Source organism: Pleurodeles waltl, chromosome 11 (assembly GCF_031143425.1).
Source record: "Pleurodeles waltl isolate 20211129_DDA chromosome 11, aPleWal1.hap1.20221129, whole genome shotgun sequence".
Lineage (NCBI taxonomy): Eukaryota > Metazoa > Chordata > Amphibia > Caudata > Salamandridae > Pleurodeles > Pleurodeles waltl.
Genome location: NC_090450.1, coordinates 347245704 through 347266705, shown reverse-complemented (window position 1 = coordinate 347266705; position 21002 = coordinate 347245704). Strand labels below are relative to the sequence as shown.

General features: G+C 45.4%; 1 protein-coding gene across 1 annotated transcript in view; it reads left to right on the top strand.

Moving 5' to 3' along the window:
- The window catches only part of ANO7 (anoctamin 7), a 2026240-nt gene that overhangs the window by 775147 nt on the left and 1230091 nt on the right, over positions 1–21002 (top strand). The window contains exon 5 of the mRNA XM_069213645.1: positions 6566–6673. Within this exon, the coding sequence (XP_069069746.1) occupies positions 6566–6673 (108 nt within the window). The remainder of the gene's footprint in view (positions 1–6565; positions 6674–21002) is intronic.

Below are 21002 nucleotides of genomic sequence, written 5' to 3'. Positions count from 1 at the left end.
TAAAACGCAAGGTACCAGTGCAGTGAATGCTCCAAGCATCAGTCAATAATTTTTATAAAAGCCCTGCAATAAGCAGTAACCAGCCGGCTGCGAAAAAAAGTTGGAGGAGCATACAAACTACAGCAAACAAAGTACTTGAGAAAGGAAACAAGGGCGAAAACAGGCCCGCCCTTGGCCTGGCCCACAGGTGTCCAGCACAGCTGTAGATAAGATGCGCTTTATGCATCACTGAGTAAGGGCCCGCCTCCTCCTTTGGCAGCAGGAAATAATTCTGGAGCTTGTAGTCCGCCGGCATATGAATAGATTAAACAGTCTAATGTCTATGAGAATTTTAAGTACTTTTGATATTTTGAAGGTTCTCTTGCAGTGACAAAAGTACATGTCTTTTGCAGTAGCATAATTTTACAACGTATTCACCGTTCAGCATTTGCAGTCTTTGCCCCTCTAGAAACGATAGTGATTCTAACAATAAATCACTCATTACAGTGAGCAAATGTCTTTCAGTGAGCTTCTGACTTTACTTCACTACTGTAGTTCGACAAAGGACCCCTCATGAAATTTATGTAAGAAATCATACCAGTTATCTGATGGAAAGTTCAAAGCCCAATTAAACTTCCTTTTTCTTTTCACAGTGGTTCTTGAAAACATTACAAACGAATAAAATAAAACAGAAAATCGTTTAATAACAAAGATAAAGGCTAATATATCAAATGAAGATAATAAGTGAGATGTGAGTCTGATACATTCCAGGCACTTCTCAATTAACAGTGGAATAACTAAATATTAACCACTTCATAAACATTGGTTCATTATGTTAAGAATGCAGTGTTTTTCACAGAGATCATATGAGGTCACGGTAGTTAAAAAAAAATGGTTTAATGGAGAATAAGAGGGGTAGGCCCTTTTAACAACGTGATTCTTAATTAACCAACATACATATTGTGTGAATGCTACAGTCGTTTATATTGTACAGTAACTCTCTATGGACAACTAAAATCAGCTGAAACCGATGTAGTGACAAGTTGTTTCTATGAAAGTGACTCGATAGAATGATGACCACCTAAACACTGTTGGCTTTCGCTAAGTCTGTCTCTGGGAGGCATTGGGGATGGCGTACATTGTTCCCAATATGGGGATTTTGGAGGGGGAACCATAGCATCAGGTTTGTTGAACTGCTTTTATGTTAGGAGAAACATCTGGGACCACTGGATGAAGACGAGGGGCGTGAGGCTAAAGTGGCCTATTGCGACTTATAATTCTGCCTTTGCTCGACTAATTTGAAATAATTTTGTTATAATATAAGGGACTCTGTAATTTCTTATTATCAGCACTCTCTGATTTCTTTATAATCAGGGACTTGTGACTCACTCGTGAAAAACACTCAAGAACAGCATAAGCGCTGTCAGGTGAAGGTAAATCTTACCTGGCACCGCTGGTGCTGTCCTTGAACGTTTCGCCAAACCGCATCTCTGTGATTCTACCAGGAGCACTTTACAAATTCTTTTTCTGAGTTAATTCACCGTATGTTTATGTAATTTTGAAATGTACACACTGATCAAATCGGGGACTACAAATCTATTGTTCTAGCTTAAACTGTGCTGAGGATGGTCTTGCGGACTTACATCTGAGGCCGGAACATCGACGTTTTTCCACTTCTCCTCTTTAAAAGTGTTTTGAGGATCTATGTCCTTATGCCATTGCCTTCATCCAAAGGACTGATGCGGTACATGAAAATTTGAATAATAATGCATCTCTTCATTACTGATTAATTCCTTTATTGACTTTCTTCATATGGTATTAATGTATAACTGTGTTGTATATTATATTCCCCATGGTTTGTCTATGTGAATATTATTGTTAACTCACTTGATTTCTAATGTATTTTTTGCTTGTTCACCTGCTTGTTCTCATTGATAAGGTCCACTTTTACAGTTCTTTGGTCCATGATTATGTGCTGTTTGATTGAGTTTTGATGCCACCTATCGGGGCAACCAGTATACCAAAGTTATCAAAAATATGTTTCAGTAAATCATCCGCCTGCTAGCTCTTAGTCTTATTATTTGATTTGGGCATCTCCAACACTTTGTCCGTGATACCACATTTCCAAGTCAGAGCAAATAAAATCTGAAGCTAGAGAAAACGTGATAGATAGCCTCATAAAAAGGCATCTCCAAGAGCAGATAAGACTCTAACTTCGAAGCATCGTAGTATTTGTCATGGCTAGTATAACCATTTAAATCAGTGGTTTTCAATCTTTTGACTTCTGTGGACCCCCACTTTATCATTGCTGGAAGCCGGGGACCCCCACTGAATTATTATAGGAATCCAGTGACCCCCACTGAGTCAATACTGGAAGCTCGGAACTCCAGCCTAAACATTGTCGATGATTTGAACTGCAAAATTATACAGAAATAAGCATTCATCAAATACACAAAGTATATCACATTTTACTTAATTTGCAAACAATTGTAAATAAAAAAAATAGTTTTACTGCTAACGTTGGAACTTTTTCTAAATTCAATTGAAGTCACACATCGTCCATACTATATTCTGTTTGTTGCACCTGCACTACTCCCAAGAATAATCTGTGAAAATAATTTAATTTGTAGTCTTTAATTTCATATTTTTTGACACAGTATGTTTTAAAATTTTCAATTGTACATTTAGCCACTTTAATTATATTTGCTTTATTAATCTGTTAATATAAATTTTCTAAGCTGTCACTGACCCCCTCAGGAGGCTTTGCAGACCCCCAGGAGTCCCCGGACCACAAGTTGGGAAACTTTGATTTATTCTATCTGGTATATCCATGGGAGGGTGGAACCTTTGGGTCTGGTTTTAAGGCCTAGTCTGCTGCCTCCACCACTATCTCCAGCTCCCTAGTGCGTATGACACCAGACACAATGGTGGTGAGGAGAGAGAGAGCGATGAGAGAAAAAAAAAGACAAGGGGTAACGTAAAGCAGAGCTGGTTTGAAAATTTTTGCCAGAGCTGTTTTGAGTTTCCATCCTGGGTCTGGAGTTTAGTGTGGAGCTATGGCTACTGGATGGAAACTGCTACCAATCGTATGAGTTGTACTGCATTCTGGAAAAATAAACTGTGCTGGTCGTTACTCAACAACACGTTATACTTCCCAATTCTGCAACCTTGTTTATCAGGAAAGAAATAAACTTCTGGTCTATTGAGGAAAACCCCCTCAATTACCCTAGTGACACTCTAACAAGATCTGAAAGAACTCAATATTGAGAGATATCTAAGATCGAATGGCAAAAGTATTTAAAGCAAACTTTCACTGCTCAAGCTTCTAGAAGGGCGCTGTAGGAGGCTGGCCTGGCTTGTAGTGGGTACCAGAGGTACTTACACCTTGTGTCAGGTCCAGTTATCCCTTATTAGTGTAGAAGAGGTTTCTAGCAGCTTAGGCTGATAGAAGGTAGCTATGGCAAAGCAGCTTAGGCTGAGCTAGGAGACATGTAAAGCTCCTACTATACCACTGGTGTCATATGCACAATATCATAAGAAAACACAATACACAGAAGTACTAAAAATAAAGGTACTTTATTTTATGACAATATGCTAAAAGTATCTCAGTGAGTACCCTCAGTATGAGGATAAGATACATACACAAGATATATGTACACAAACCAAAATTATGCAGGTAATAGCAAGAAAAGTAATGCAAGCAGTGTAAAGTTACAATAGATTGCAATACGAGCACATAGGTATAGGGGCAACACAAACCATATACTCCAAAAGTGGAATGCGAACAACGAATGGACCCCAAACCTATGTGAGCTTGTAGAGGGTCGCTGGGACTGTAAGAAAACAGTGAGGGTTTGAAAAATAGCCCACCCCAAGACCCTGAAAGGTAGGTGTAAAGTGCACCTACTACCCCCAGAGAGCACAGAAGTCGTGATAGGGGGATTCTGCAGGAAGAACAAACACCAGCAATGCAACAACAGTGGATTTCCGGACCTGAGTACCTGTAAGATAAGGGGACCAAGTCCAATAGTCGCGACAGTGTCGAGAGTGGGCAGGAGCCCAGGAAATGCCAGCTGAGGGTGCAAGGAAGCTGCCACCTGTTGGAAGAAGCTTGGAGTTCTGCAAGAAAGAAGAGGACTAGGAACTTCTCCTTTGGAGGATGGATGTCCCACGTCGCGATGAAGCTTGCAGAGGTGTTTCCATGCAGAAAGACTACAAACAAGCCTTGCTAGCTGCAAGGGTTGCAGTAGAGGTTTTTGGGTGCTGCTGTGGCCCAGGAAGGACCAGGATGTCGCCACTTGGAAGACGAGACGGGGGGGCACCCAGCAATGTAGGGAGCCCTCACAGAAGCAGGCAGCACCCGCAGAAGTACCTGAACAGGCACTTAGGAGACAAGTGAACCAGAGTCCACCCGAAGTCACAAAAGGGAGTCCCACGATGCCGGAGGACAACTCAGAAGGTTGTGCACTGCAGGAAGGAGTGTTGGGGACCCAGGCTTGGCTGTGCACAAAGGAAATCCTGGAAGAGTGCACAGGAGCCGGAGCAGCTGCAAATCACACGGAACCCAGCAATGCAGTCTAGCGTGGGGAGGCATGGACTTACCTCCACCAAACTTGGACTGAAGAGTTACTGGACTGTGGGAGTCACTTGGACAAAGTTGCTGAGTTCCAGGGACCACGCTCGTCATGCTGAGAGGGGACCCAGAGGACCAATGATGCAGTCTTTTGGTGCCTGCGGTTTCAGGGGGAAGATTCCGTCAACCCACGGGAGATTTCTTCAGAGCTCCTGGTGCAGGGAGGAGGCAAGCTACCCCCAGAGCATGCACCACCTGGAAACAGTCGAGAAAGCCGGCAGGATGAAGTGATACAAGGTTTCTAGTAGTTGTCTTGCTACTTTGTTGCGGTTTTGCAGGCGTCCTGAGCAGTCAGCGGTCGATCCTTTGGCAGAAGGTGAAGAGGGAGATGCAGAGGAACTCTGGTGAGCTCTTGCATTCGTTATCTGGTGAGATCCCCAAAGCAGAGACCCTAAATAGCCAGAAAAGGAGGTTTGGCTACCTAGGAAGGAGGATTGGCTACCAAGAGAGGTAAGAGCATATCAGGAGCCTCTGATGTCACCTGCTGGCACTGGCCACTCAGAGCAGTCCAGTGTGCCACAGACACCTCTGTTTCCAAGATGGCAGAGGTCTGGGACACACTCGAGGAGCTCTGGGCACCTCCCCTGGTGGACGTGGACGTTATTTCACGCAGGCTGCAGTGGCAGGTGTGTGTAAGAATTGTCAGAGCTACCTATGGGTGGCAAAAGAAATGCTGCAGCCCATAGGGATCTCCTGGAACCCCAATACCCTGGGTACTTCAGTACCATATACTAGGGAATTTTATGGGTGTACAAGTATGCCAATGTGAATTGGTAAATTTAGTCACTAGCCTGTTAGTGACAATTTTGGGAAGCAGAGAGAGCATAACCACTGAGGTTCTGGTTAGCAGAGCCTCAGTGAGACAGGCATCACACAGGGAACACATACATATAGGCCACAAACCTATGAGCACTGGGGTCCTGGCTAGCAGGATCCCAGTGACACATAACAACCACACTTACAACATAGGGTTTTCACTATGAGCACTGGGCCCTGGCTAGCAGGATCCCAGTGAGATAGTGAAAACACCCTGACATATATTCACAAACAGGCCAAAAGTGGGGGTAACAAGGCTAGAAAGAGGCTACTTTCTCACAGGCGCCAACAATCTTCTAGCATTAGGAACACCACGTAGATTTGCAGAACCTGTCCCTTCTCAAATGGCAAGTCGTGTACATATAACAACTGCAGATTCGAACAGACGCTCAAAACACCTCTGAAATGTGCAAAAGAGCTGAAAGTGTGCGCCATTACAAGATGTAACTTCAGAAATTTGGGGACATGGAAAATATGCCAGGAATGAATGTATCGAAATTTTACTGCACTACCTTACCTATCATAGTATGCTGCAGGGCATGAGAAAACCTCGACCCCACAACTGAGGCATGAAGAGAACCCTGATACGATTTCTGCAATGAAGCTGCCTCTAAGCGACACTAATTGAGAAGTGGCGAAAACTGTGGCCTTGGTCCTGAAAGCTGTATTGGAAAATCGGAAAAAGATGGGTGCAATAGGAAAACGAACATCAGACTTGTCAATGAACCATGATGAATGTGTGACCTACGGCATGGAGACACCAAAGGAACTCCATATGAAGAATTTGCACATAAAGTAGTATGACCTTAATTAACTGACCAATCGACACAGCCAAGAGTACCTTCTTCCTAGGAATATTCTCTTTTCTATTTTCTTCCCCTGTCTTCAGTCTTTCCGTGTTTTTAAGGTTTTTATGAATACTTTACATTGGGGAACAGCCTGTAGCCAAAATGCTTTGAAATAAAATCAACCCTACATAAGCATGCTTCTGTCTCTTGGTTTTAATTTGGACTTGAGTTTCAGATGGAATGTAATTCATGCCCATTCACCTAGGGATTCAAAGAAACTTGAGGGAATTGCCACATCTCCTTCTAACTCTTCTTCATTATCTCATGGGTACCATGCTTTTCTTTCCAGCATTCAGATCGCAAGTCAAAGAAGACTATTCATTACATTCTGCTAAGTGTGCCATGGGGTGTCCAGTGCTACTATGCAGAGGAGCTTAACCTGAGAGTGCCATTGCAGGTGAGTGATATTTAGAAACCGCTGTTGTCAGTGAAATATTGATTTAGCTAGAAATGTCATGGATGAGAAATTCACAGTTAAGCAGGGAATTAATAAGAAAAAGTGTGATACTATCTACATGTTTAAAAAGTGAAAAAGCAAAGTTCCGAAAGGGGTTAAGTGTATAAACCATATTGGAAAGTTGTTGTAAAGATCCACAATCTATTTTTCTTTCTTTCTTTCTTTCTTTCTTTCTTTCTTTCTTTCTTTCTTTCTTTCTTTCACTTTTCTTTTTTTCATAAATTGTTGAACACAGCAGGAAATTTTCTCAGATGGCACTGTAGATAAGACGGGCGAGGCACTGCATAGGATACAGTGAGCACAGCAGGATAATCAAATACTCTGTGCTCTCACATTTCACTTTTTTGCTTCATTTCAGGTAATTGATCATTGATATTAGTCTGTTGTGTGTACTTGTGCTGCTCCCACAAGTTAAGAGAAAGACACCTTCCGAATGTGTAACTTTCAACTGCAAATCTCTTTACATTTATAGAGTACTTTAACACTCTCAGTTTTATATTTTGCTGTTTATATATATTTGTTTAAATATATTCGATTCACCTTCACTCAGTTCTTTCTTTCCGCTCTACTTTACTCTCCCGTCCTTCAACCCCTCCCTTCTTTAAAATGGAACAGTCCTGCAGAGGGCATTTAGGATGTTGACCACAGGTCACTCAGAGAATTCCAGTGAGGCGAGACTGAAGGCACTGTATTACCAACAATCTTACTACTTCAATAAATCATATCACTTTATTCCATCCTACATTGTGAATACATTTTACAATATTCTTGTTAAATCTGCCAATATATCATGTTTTAAATAGTACTGACTAGACGGTTAAGAATCGCTGCCTTAGTGGATATGGTGCTTTTGATCCTTTACAACTTGACATAACATCTAGCTGAAATGTATCCTTAGATATATTCTGTTGAACGAGGCCAAGTCTAAAATATGTTTTGATTGCTTTCTCAAATCCTTCCTCTTGGAAGGTGAACTGTTTACCTAGGAACTAAAACATATTAATTATTCAGACTGTTGTTCTTGAAAGCAGGAGCTATGATATTTGTATTTGAGCAGTTCCTACATTGCAGCAGGTCGCTGCGTGCCATAGGGGCGATCTAGCTCTGAGTGCCCTTGGATCTTGCTTTTGTCACCCCGACACTCGGAGACTAGATGTACTTAGTTGCTTACACTGCTTCAGCAGAAATGTTTGATGATGGGGAAAAGTAAGATCAATAGGCATGAAAGTGATGCAGCAGGTCAGGACTAACCTTTTGCTACAGTGAGCTGAGACTGGAGGTGGCGTGAAGTCTTCATTATTTGGGCCTTTGAATCCTGAGTATTTGGCGAAGAAGAGACACATACAAAAGGCCTTTGTTGTTGAGGTAGAGAACAGGATTTTTGCAGTACCCTCCAAGTTTCGGGTGATCTTTGTGGTGCCAGCCATAAAATCGTATCAATTTAAAGCTAATAAAACAGGTTTTGGCGTTTGTGGAATATGGAGAAATCTGCTGTCTTCTCAAGAGACTTCAAGGAGTCTTGAACTCTACTTCAAGCGTTGCAGGGCTCAATTCACAAACATAGTGGCAAATCTACACAGATAAACATACTTCTATGCCTGGATATAGATAGGCATGCTTTGGGAACCACTGCAAAATTTTACACAGTTGCGGCATACATTCATGCAATAGTAAAAGCACTTATGAAGTCTGGAAGAGGGCCTCACCATGCTTGGCCGTCCCATTGCTTAAGCTGTGTAATTAATCAGTCTACCCAGTACAGATACAGGATTCATGAAAGATGGCATGGCCATACCTTTATTTATATTTAAAAAAGTTAATGCAGACCTGGATAGCATGAACAATTTCTGTATAATCTCCCTTTTGCCTTTACCCATAAAAATATTTAAAAAACACCAGGAAGCAAATTTCACAGTTTTTGGAATTCCATTCCGTTTTGGAACAGGCCCACTCAGGGTTTCTTCCAGGAAATAAAGTCAATGCTGGTACCTATTCTAGATAAGCCATTAGGAATGTAGTAACATTATGTTGTAAATATTTTGACATTTTCAGAGATTGTATCACATGTATGTTTTAGGGATTACTTTTAGTTCGAATTACCATTATTTCTTTAAATGTTCATTTATTAATAAAAATAGACATTGGTTTTAAGACTTATCTTAACCTACTTGTGTTTCAAAAGTCTTAAGTATGTTTCCCCTGATTACAGCTATGGTGTTGAAGCACTTTCAAATAAAGGAAACACAGAGTTGAGTTCAAATCACAGTATATTAATGTGATCACGGGGCCAAATGTTCTCAAACAAATGACCGAATTGGAGAAGTTCGTTCAGGTCTTTTATAAAAATAAAAAAAACTACAAGATATGCAAATACATTGTCCAATCAGAATAACATTAAGGGGGATTCTTCATTAGGTACATGGCATGATCTTGGTCAAGAGATGCACAGATTACACAATCAATATGTTACCAACCAATCGAGAGATAGAATTAAAGTATGTAGTACGCATGCTAACATCGTGATACAATATGCAGCAAGGCATGATGTCCACCTCTCATAACGGATGGTACTTTGCAGAATTTGCAAAGATAGTTTCTCTGTCACACCTGACCAACCAAGCGTGTGCCTAAAATTGCAACTATATATGGTTATAGATCTTACTGTCTGTTACTAAGCAAGTGGGCCACCTGCATGTCACATGATGCCCTGAGTTGCATTCCGCTTGAGTAAAGTACATTAGTTTAATACAGGTCATCCGACCCCTTGCATATGTTTTGCATGCCAGTTCATCATTGAGTATCACAGGTTGGAAGCAGGGCTGGAGGAAATATCAAAATAGGGTCTTCTTCTTTTGCCGGTTTCCACATCCGCATATCCCACTGAATGGTGTTCTTAGGCCCAGGCATGTTAACTACAGTTGTTTATGTGACTTCACTGGACTTGCTGGAGCACTTTTTTTGTAACTGCTTGTTAAATGTGAGAATCTTTTTTAAGATGGCTTTCCCGGTTCTACAGGTCTTACATTATTGCCTATTGCTAAACAGTGATTTCAAAGCTCAAAAGATTCAGATTATATCTGTGCTTCAGTTTGGGAGGGAAGTTCCTGAAATTCCACCATCCAATACAATGCTGGGACGGTCCCTAAATTCTGATTTAAGAGCAGTAGATTGACTTATTAATCTTCCAGCATTATCAATTGAATGCCCACCATTCAACTAGCATGAGGTCAATTGTCCTTCCCCTAGGAAAATGTGGGTGGATTTTGGGAAACCCGAGAATAACTCTAGTGAATCATGGCAGCCTGATCCAGGATTGTTTTCTTCCACGAAGCTTGATCCTCCTACCGGGAAGGCACATATGTTGGACAAGGTTGTATTAAGACTACTTTCCTGAAATGTAGCAGGACTGAATTCAAATTCTGGGGACTCAAGCTGGGGCAGTTTTGCTGATTCCTTCCATGGGTGCCTCTTCCAGGAAACTTTGGCAGTGTCACCACTTCATAGACTGAGATTTATTAATTTTAGCATATTTGCAGTACCATCTACCTCTGGTCATCCATCTGGGGGAATAACCATCTGGATCAAAGTATCACTCACTATAAAAATCAGGTCATTAGATATAAGAGCCTTGGAAATACTGGGGCTTCTCATTTCGTATGATACGTTCCTGTCTATAAAATGTTATAATGTGTATAATCACTGCTTAAAGGGCAAAAATAACTCTATAACCATGCAGGTTTTGGATGATTATCTGGAACATGAGAATGTTGCTAGTCATCCTTTGTTAGCCACAGAAAGAACCATATGCGATTTGATGAAAAAAGACAAGGTTTGGAATATCCCCAAACTAACAACCCCCTTTACAAAATAGGTATTTTAAGCAGCATCTCAACTAGGATTATTTGCTTTTACACGTGGGTTATGGGCATGCAAAGGTCGCTCACTCTCTAATTGAAACCCTAGGTACACTTTCAAGAGGGCCATGAATAAAAGTAATACTGATTATTTCCTGTTGAATTTATGCTGATGGGTAAACATGGGGGATATGAGGATTCTAGATAGGGCAGATATTGACCATAATACCCTCACATTAATGTTGATAGGCATTCCTGTCATGACATGGCGGCAACTGCTACTTGATCAGCACCTTCTTTTTAATATATTAACAGAAGGACCAATAGATAGACATGTATTAAATACTGCTTTGAAAAATGTGTTGAAATTTATGGAACTGTTGCTGAATTATTAGAACCATTTTTTAACATCTCTCCCGATATGATTCCCATATAATTTATTCATGGTAGTATGGAAGATTGCGTTAAAGATCATTATTCCAAGCTACTTTCCTCACATAAATGTACAATTGCTGGAACTAATTTATTCAGTCCTGCATGCAGGAAGGCCAAGTTTGAGTTAATCAAGGCGATTAAGGTAGGGGCACTTAAGACATAATAGCAGTTGTATAAGATCATTCAGATTACCAGCAGGAAGGAGTGGGAGGGGTTAAAATGGAGTGATCTAGCCAATAACTTGAAAAATAAGAACAAGGAATTTTGGCACCTTTTTGCTCATGGTAGTAGAGATCCCAAAAAGATAGATGAGTTTTATATTCAAGCAGAGGTATGGTTTAAGCATTTCAAAGAGTTTTACCTGTTAGCTAATCGGGATCTTGATCCCCACAATAATACTGTTAAGGACCCACGAAGTACAGAGGAGGGCAACTTGAATCATATTGTTTTCACCTTAGATGAGACTTTGATGGGCATTGACTCAAAGAAGGAGCGCAAGGCAGCAGGGCTGGAAAAAATCACAGCTGACCTACATCGTTCGGAATCATCTATTTGGGGTCTGTATATTATCCTACTTTAAAATCCAAACGCGGCAGGCTCTGATATTCCTGCCACATGGTAAGGGGCTAAAATAATCCCAATTTTTAAGAAAGGCTTTAGGGACAATCTGGCTAATTATCAACCTGTTAATTTTGATACCACCCAAAAAATTAAAAACTCTTCAGCAGACAGATCCTAGCCAGAGTTCAGGAATGGATGCAAGAAACAAGGGTTCTCTCCCATTTGCAGGCTGGGTTTAGGGAAAATACCATTATGATCATCCAAGCCTGTCGCTTCTCCCTCCTGGTTTGGAAGACTGTTTGGTTGAGGCGAGAACAACTCTACATGGCCTAATTAGATGTAAGGGCAGCTTTCGACCTTGTTCCTAGGGGGCCGCTATGGGGTCATAAAATGAGGTTTCCAGATTCATTGCTGAGTGTATGTTTGCACAGTAACAACTTTGTGCAGTTCATATGGGGCCACAGGAGAGAATTGACAAATAGAATTCCTTCTAGAAAGTGGGTACATCAGGGTTGCGTCTTGGCACCAGCCTTGCTCACTTTTTATGTCAAGGGGGTAATTGAGCATATGTACAACTGTAACAGCCACTTCCTCAAATTGTGAGGCGAGAAAATCCATGCCCTTCTTTTTGCTGATGAAACCCTCTTACTATTAAAAACCCCAGGTGGCCAACAAACTCTGTCCCGAAAATTCTCTAGTTTTTGTGATTTGCATGGGCTAGAAATAATAATTTATAAAACAATGTTCATGGCTTTTAATCCGCCCAGGTTCTTCAGTAGGAAAATATATATGCAATGTGTCCCTTTAGAGGGAGTGAAGAAGTTTGATTACCTTGGAGTTTGACTGAGAAATCATGGTCAGCTCAGACCATTAAAAGCACAGCCCTTCTGGAACACTGGTCTGGGACTGTATTGAGAGCCAGCACTGGAAATCTATTATGCAAAAGCAGTCAGCTTTATGGTACTGAGGTTTGAGGTTTCAGCAAAGTATCCCAGTTTATAATTGAGAATAGAAAGTAGTAAGGGGATGGCCTAACAACTGAAACCACATTTTGCACATTTTTTAGCAACAACTGTTATCTAAAGCCTTCGTTAGGTAGTCTAACAGAAACATTTCTTGATGTAAAATGCTCACCGCTATTTGAAGACTTTCTTGATAAGATTGAGCCGCTTGAGGCAAGAGCTCTATACTTGAAATTTTGTTATGGTATTCTACCTCTGGACACGTTTAGGAGCAGTTGGAGTGCTCAGTCATGAACATCCCCCCTCGAAGCAGTAGCACATTCTATCTTCTTTTGCCCGGTATATGCTGGTATTAGAAAATCCTGGTTGATCCCTGTGTATAGAAACTTGGGGGTGAGAAATTTAGTAAATAACCTTAGAATTTGAACAACAGACAATAATGATCTATATGTGTGTGCTGTGGCCAAATACTTGCATAAAGCCTGGAGATTAAGACACAAGTTCTGTGTGGGTGTAACTGTCTTTTCAGATGATTTTAAGGAGTGATGATTGTTTAATATATATGATTTTGTCACATTTTAATGTGCTCAAGGCAGTTAAGTAGTTTGATCTTGGGCATGTATGACTAAATTTAGGTTTTGTATACCATTTGCAATAAGATGAATTGAATTGCACTTACTGACGTGCACGTTCTAGTTCCGCCTTGCTCTATGAATGTCTACGTATTCCTTATTCTTTTCAAACTATTGCTGCTAATGTGAATATTTTAGGCTGCCACTTGAATTACTGATTTAGGAAAAATGTTCTGTGCACTTTACTAATATGTATGATGGATATTTTTAAACTGTGTTTTGTGAAGATATTTTATGGCCACAATTGGCCGAAATAAAGATTTAATAATACTAACCAGTGATTTCAAGGCTCAAAACATTCAGAGGTCTTGAAGGCAGCAGTCACATATTTTATAAATTAATCCAATCCACTTTGATTGTGTAACCAATTGTAGGTGAAGATGGTATTTGGGAACATGCTTCATTCCTTTTCTATAAGGTCTAGGTGAGGCGATATATTTCAGCTTGTGGAAGATTGAGCTGATGTCTAAAAAGGTTTTTAGATTCCTTGAGGACACATTTAGTGTATATATTTTTTTTCCGTATTGCCTGAAAGGGTTTGGCCTATGAGCCATTTTTGTTTCTTTAGATCTGCCATTTTGCTGGTGTACATGCCAATTAATGGTGCACTGTTAAGATAACACCCTTTAGGTGCAGAGCTCAACTAGGCAGTAATTTGACCTGCTTTTTATCTCCTTCATACCGATAGTTCCAGGGGCTGGAAAAACCACCACATTTCAATTTAGACCTAGAGGATCCACATAGGAGAATTACTGGGGAAATTGGATTTACAGCATTCACTGCCCTTGGTAATTGCTCATTGGTGTTCTGATTTTCCCACAAGGATTTTGGCTATTTTCAGCAGCCAGAGTCCCTGTGTGAAATAAGAGAGATCCTTGATAACCCAACGGTCTTCATAATTCCACTTGTGCTGGTAAATCAAGTTACTAGCCCAGCAGGAATTACATTTTGTTTTGCGATCAGGCCCTTTGTGTGCAATCTGTGTGAGACAGACCAATCCTTCAGAACTCCCAAATTTTCAACCATGTATGTGAACTGAGAGCAACATCTGCTTTTAGAGCTTGGCTTCTACTAAAGACTTTTCTTGGAAAAAGCAGTCTGTGAATTGGTCTGATTTCATGAAGGCCAGTCTCAGATGTACGACCTTTAGACTTGCATTGTGGGATGTTTATCCTGGAGAGGGTAACTTTGTCCATTGCCAAGAGGGTGAAGTCCAATAGTCATTTGATGTCATATCTTTTTTTCTAGATAACTTAAAGCTGTGTGTGGTGTGATACTTGAAGACATATGACACAACACAATAGTTGAGTCTCTTGAACCCATAACAATTGTTAATTTTCTTTAGAAAGCCTTTTTTCATGTATCCTTGCAGATGCTGACAATATTGTTGAAGAAATAATGTTTCAAACCATTTGTGTACATTACACCCTTGAGTGCGAGTAATCTTTGAAAGTGCATAATCCTCGCCTTAGGTCCTGACATACAATGAAACATTTCCAAGCTATCGGGAAGGAAAGTTTAGGTTCTATTGCAGTGTATACTGATGACAAAAAACCAGAGACCCTTGATCACACAGAAATTGTAAATTTGCTTTAGGAAGTGTTTTGTTCCATGTATCCTTACTGACACAGCATAATGAGTTTGCTGGCTTATACGGTAGGCAGATATTGATCCACCCATGCTGTCAGCGCACTTAGTGAAGAAATTTGGTTTCAAATCCAGTGGTAGACATTAAGGTCCTAATTACGAGTTTGGCAGTCAAGGTAACGCTGCTGTGGGGTTGGCAGCTGCACAGCCACGGGCCCGGCGGTGAAGACCGCCACATTACAAGTCCTGGAAAGATATCTGCAGAACACAGGCAAGTTACCGTCCGGGCCGCCACAGTAGAAGTGCTGGCACGCCAGGCAGCAGCCATTTACAGCCTGGCGGTCAGGTAGCATCCCACGACCATATTACGAGGTTGCACACTGCCAGGATTTCCAGGGTGGAACCACCGCCTCCAAAACCCTGGCAGAAACAAACAAGATAAGGGGAACACCTACCTTCAGGAACACAGGCATGTCCGTACGAGCCATGACACGCAAAATGCAACTCCTTCCAATCCTCTACCTGGCCCTGCAACTCCCAGACCAGCGACAGTGACACACGACACCAACCATAAGAACACTAGCCTAGCACACACTGGAGGGAACAAGATTAGTATACCCACACACACAACACAGGAAGCCATGCCCATACACACTCGCAAACATGCAAACAAACACTCGTACCAACACACACACCAATACCCACAACCACCACACATACATGGAGAATGAAAGCCAGGACTGGGTAGGTAACAACAACACCAACGGTGCAGTGGCGCATGATAACCATATGTTAAAAATCTGATAAGATGCATGTACATAGAGGCCAAGGGCCATTCCAAAAACCATAGACGCCCCAACTTGACTCCTGACTGCAAAGTGCAGGCCTCCACAGGACAGGGTCATCAATGGGGAATGCAGGCACTTCAGGGGTGAGGGTGGTGGGGGATCCTTGGGCTTGGAGGGGGGTCCTTCCATCTGGGCCTGGAGGTGGGCCCCTTAGGGGTGCCATTAGATGGGGGGTCTTGGGCTTGCCCTTGGATGGTGGGGGCTTAGCAAGGGGCTGCGGTTTGGGCTTGCCCTTGGATGGCGGGGGCTTAGCAAGGGGTGGGCATAGGCTTGGCCTTGGAGGTGGAAGGAGTGGGCTTGGCCTGGGAAGAGGAGAGAGTGGGCTAGGGTTTGGCAGCAGGAGCAGTGGACGACACAGGGGCAGAAATGGCAGGTGGTGGAGGGGTATGGGCAGTGGCAGACTGGGATGCAGAAGGCTGGGCCAGAGGAAGGGTAGCAGGGTGCTTGGGGGGGGCAGGGACTGGGTCAGTGGTGCGAAACAGTGAAAACTCACGCAAGAAACGTTTTTTGGGAACACATGGGAGGTCACTGGAACGATATTTGGGAGTGGAGGGAGTGGGTATGGTTGTGAGGTGTGTACGTGGGTGCAGGTGTGTGAGTGGATGAAATGTGTGTGCTGGGGGGACTGTTGGGTGAGTGAGTGTATGCGTTTAGATGTACTGGGAGGAGGTGGGGAGGAGATGCAGGGAGATGGGAGTGGGGAAGTGTGGATGTATGTTGGGGTGGTGTCTGTAGGTGGGGTGGATGTGCAGCATGTGGGTGTGTTGATGATTGTGGCGTCTGCACCAGTGGTGTATGGGGTGCATGAATGGGGGTCAGAAGATGTGGTGACGGTGGTAGTGAGGGCACATGTGGCAGGAACAGTGACTGATGGGATGCTGACTGCAGGTGCAAGTGTAGTGTCGACTGGGAGGGGGGAGGTGGTTGGGGAGTCAGTGCAGGGTGTGGATGTTGGCATGTCTGCATGGGTGTGTTGAGTGTGTGCATGGCGGTGGTGGCATCGGTGTTGCCTATGTTTGTCCTTGCGTACCGTGTCTGTTGATGTGGATGCATGTGGGTCAGTAGGTGTGCCTTGGATGGGTGAGGGGAGAGGGATTTGGGATTGGGAACAGGTAGCTGGAGGGGGGACGGAAGAAGAAGGGACACTGCCTGCCATTAACGAGGAGGCCAGAGCCTGAAACGATCTCTGTAGGCCAGACAAGGCACAGTAAATGCCTTCCTGGAATGCATTAGTCTGTTGCATCTGGGATGCAAGTCCCTGGATGGCATTCACGATAGTTGTCTGCCCCACAGAGATTGACCTCAGGAGGTCAATAGCCTTCTCAATGAGGGCAGAAGGGCTGTCTGAGGCAGGGGCAGAGGTGCCTGCGGCGAAGGAGATGCCCACCATCTTGGGTAAGCGGGAATGGGCAACTGGGTGGGTAGCTACAGGGAGGGTGGTACTGGTTTGGGGGGTGGCGGACAAGGATGGTGCTGGGGTGGTCCCAGATGGGTCCGCCACTGCCAGGGAGCCGCCATCAGAGGGGGAGTCAGAAGATGTAGTGGTCGGTCCAGTTCCCCCCGTGGCACTCCCCTCGCCCTATGTCCCACTGCTCCTCACGGCTCCACTGGTGTCAGGCTCCTGGGTCCCATGGGCTGCAGCTTCCACACTCGCCGGTGCCCCTTCTCCTTCACCAGATGATGCTGATGCACACAAAGATAGAGGAGGACACGGAGGGAGAGAGAGAGAGAGAGAGCGAGAGACAGAGTGCAATCAGTCAATGCCAGCACAACAGTCACACAGGGTAGTATATCTGCATTTGATGCCATGTCATGCCATGATACATTTTGCACACCTCTGAACATCCTACTACTTGGTGACACCATGGGGGAAAGAGCAACAATGCTCATGTCAACCACGGAGGCATATCTCGACGTAAGGAGTGTCATACCTGCCACACCTGCACAGTAGTTTCCCACAACCCATGGCTGTTGTGACAAGCATGCAAAGGACTGGACACCTAAGAGGATCCTGCACGTTAAGTTGGATGGCCCCCTTGGCTAATGTCAAGAAGCACTGTCACCACTTGGTGCACCCACCCCACCATACATACAGAACCTGCCGCTGATTGAGGTCAGGGATACACCCCTGGCACAATGGTTGGCCAGGACCTATCACAGTTCCCTGACACCCCAGCTCTGAAGATGGACTCCACAGCCCCGGACGTCGCCTTCATCACGGAGACATGGATGAACGCCTCCTCTGCTCCAGACATCGCTACCGCCATCCCCGAAGGCTACAAGATCTCCAGAAAAGACCGCACCAACCAAGTAGGAGGAGGTGTCGCCATCATCTTCAAAGACTCCATCAGCGTCACCACCTCCACCGAAGACCCCCCCCTCGCCGCTGAACACCTGCATTTTCAGATTCGCACCGACCCAAGGACCACCCTCAGAGGATCCCTCGTCTACCGTCCTCCCGGACCTCGCGCCTCTTTCAGCGACGCCATCGCCGACTTCATCTCCCCGCACGCCCTCGCCTCACCGGACTACATCCTCCTAGGCGACCTCAACTTCCATCTGGAACAAAACAACGACCCCAACACCACCACCCTGCTCGACAACCTCGCCAACCTCGGCCTCAAACAACTGGTGAACACCGCCACCCACATCGCCGGACACACGCTCGACCCTATCTTCTCCGCCAGCAAACACGTCTTCTTCAGCCACACCTCTGCCCTACACTGGACCGACCACAGCTGCGTCCACTTCACATTCCGACGCGAGACCTCCCACCTCCGCACTCAACCCATCCCTCGTCGACAGTGGAACAAGATCCCTGAAGAGCAACTCTTCTCCGCTCTCGCCGCCAACCAACCCACCCTCACCACCGACCCCAACGACGCAGCTCTCAACCTCACAAACTGGATCTCCAACTGCGCTGACAACCTTGCTCCCCTCAAACGCACGCATCGACAGACCAACACCAAAAAACCTCTCTGGTTCTCTGACACCCTCAAAGAATCAAAGAAAACTTGTCGTGCCCTTGAGAAGGCCTGGCGCAAGGACCACACCGCTGACAACATGACCGCCCTCAAGAACGCTACACGCGAACACCACCACCTGATCCGCACTGCCAAAAGGAACTTTTTCAACGACAGACTAGACAAAAACAGCCACAACAGCAGAGAACTCTTCAGCATCGTCAAAGAGTTCTCCAACCCCAGCGCCAGCGCCAACACCGTCACGCCCTCACAGGATTTGTGCGAATCCCTCGCCACTTTCTTCCATCGCAAGATCAGCGACCTCCACGACAGCTTCGGACACCAGACCCAACCATACACCACTGAACCCGCTTCCCCGGACATCACCCTCAACAACTGGACCCACATCAACACGGAAGAAACCAAATCCATCATGAACTCTATCCACTCCGGCGCCCCTTCGGACCCCTGCCCGCACTTCATCTTTAACAAAGCCGACGACATCATCGCCCCGCACCTCCAGACCGTCATCAACTCTTCTTTTTCTTCTGCTACCTTCCCCGAATGCTGGAAGCACGCTGAAGTCAACGCCCTACTAAAGAAACCTACGGCTGACCCAAGCGACCTGAAAAACTTCCGCCCCATCTCTCTTCTACCTTTCCCAGCCAAGGTAATAGAAAAGACCGTCAACAAACAGCTGACCACCTTCCTGGAAGACAACAACCTGCTCGACCCTTCACAAACCGGATTCCGAACCAACCACAGCACGGAAACCGCCCTCATCTCAGTCACAGACGACATCAGAACCCTGATGGACAACGGTGAAACAGTCGCCCTCATTCTCCTCGACCTCTCGGCTGCCTTTGACACCGTCTGTCACCGCACCCTAATCACCCGCCTACGCTCCACCGGGATCCAAGGCCAGGCCCTGGACTGGATCGCCTCCTTCCTCGCTAACCGCTCCCAAAGAGTTTACCTCCCTCCGTTTCGCTCAGAACCCACCAAGATCATCTGCGGCGTACCTCAAGGCTCATCGCTCAGCCCGACACTCTTCAATGTCTACATGAGCCCCCTCGCCGACATCGTACGCAAGCACGACATCATCATCACCTCCTACGCCGACGACACCCAACTTGTACTCTCCCTCACCAAGGACCCCGCCAGCGCCAAGACCAACCTACAAGAGGGTATGAAGGACGTCGCAGATTGGATGAGGCTCAGCCGCCTAAAGCTGAACTCTGAAAAAACGGAAGTCCTCATCCTCGGCAACACCCCGTCCGCCTGGGACGACTCCTGGTGGCCCACGGCCCTCGGCACCGCACCGACCCCCGCAGACCACGCCCGCAACCTCGGCTTCATCTTGGACCCTCTTCTCACCATGACCAAGCAAGTCAACGCCGTGTCCTCCGCCTGCTTCCTCACTCTCCGCATGCTCCGCAAGATCTTCCGCTGGATCCCCGCCGACACCAGAAAAACCGTGACCCACGCCCTTGTCACGAGTCGCCTGGACTACGGCAACACCCTCTACGCTGGGACCACCGCCAAACTCCAAAACCGCCTGCAACGCATCCAAAACGCCTCGGCCCGCCTCATCCTCGACGTACCCCGCAACAGCCACATCTCCGCACACCTGAGACACCTGCATTGGCTCCCAGTCAGCAAAAGGATCACCTTCCGTCTTCTCACCCACGCACACAAAGCCCTCCACAACAAGGGACCGGAATACCTCAACAGACGCCTCAGCTTCTACGTCCCCACCCGCCCCCTCCGCTCCGCTGGCCTCGCACTTGCTGCCGTCCCTCGCACCCGCCGCTCCACGGCGGGTGGGAGATCTTTCTCCTTCCTGGCGGCCAAGACCTGGAACTCCCTCCCCACCAGCCTCAGGACCACCCAGGACCACTCCGCTTTCCGGAGACTCCTAAAGACTTGGCTGTTCGAGCAGCGATAACCCCCCCTTTCCCCCCTAGCGCCTTGAGACCCGCACGGGTGAGTAGCGCGCTTTATAAATGTTAATGATTTGATTTGATTTGATTTGATTTGAAGATCCAGTTGCCTTGTGCTGGCAGGCAGATCCAGCAAGTAGGTGGCCACACAGTACTTCATTGAGGAGTCTGCCCCGCTAACACTGACTGCATGGCATTACTCATACCTGTGATGTCAATCCGGCCCAGATGGACACAACCCATAGTGGAGATCAGTGTACCATGCATCCACGCTACAGCTACCCAAAGATGCCTCACCAGAGCCACCATGTCAACACATGTCACAAGTGAGTACTCACCCCTATGTGGCTGCTGTGTGTTGCCCTCAGGTGCCCATCAGTCTCAGGGTAGGCCACCGCCAATATGCCGGCCATTAGGGGGGGTCGGGGGTCCAACGGGCACCTCTCCCTCGTTGGGAGGAGGTCCCCAGCTCGGCCTCAGTGGT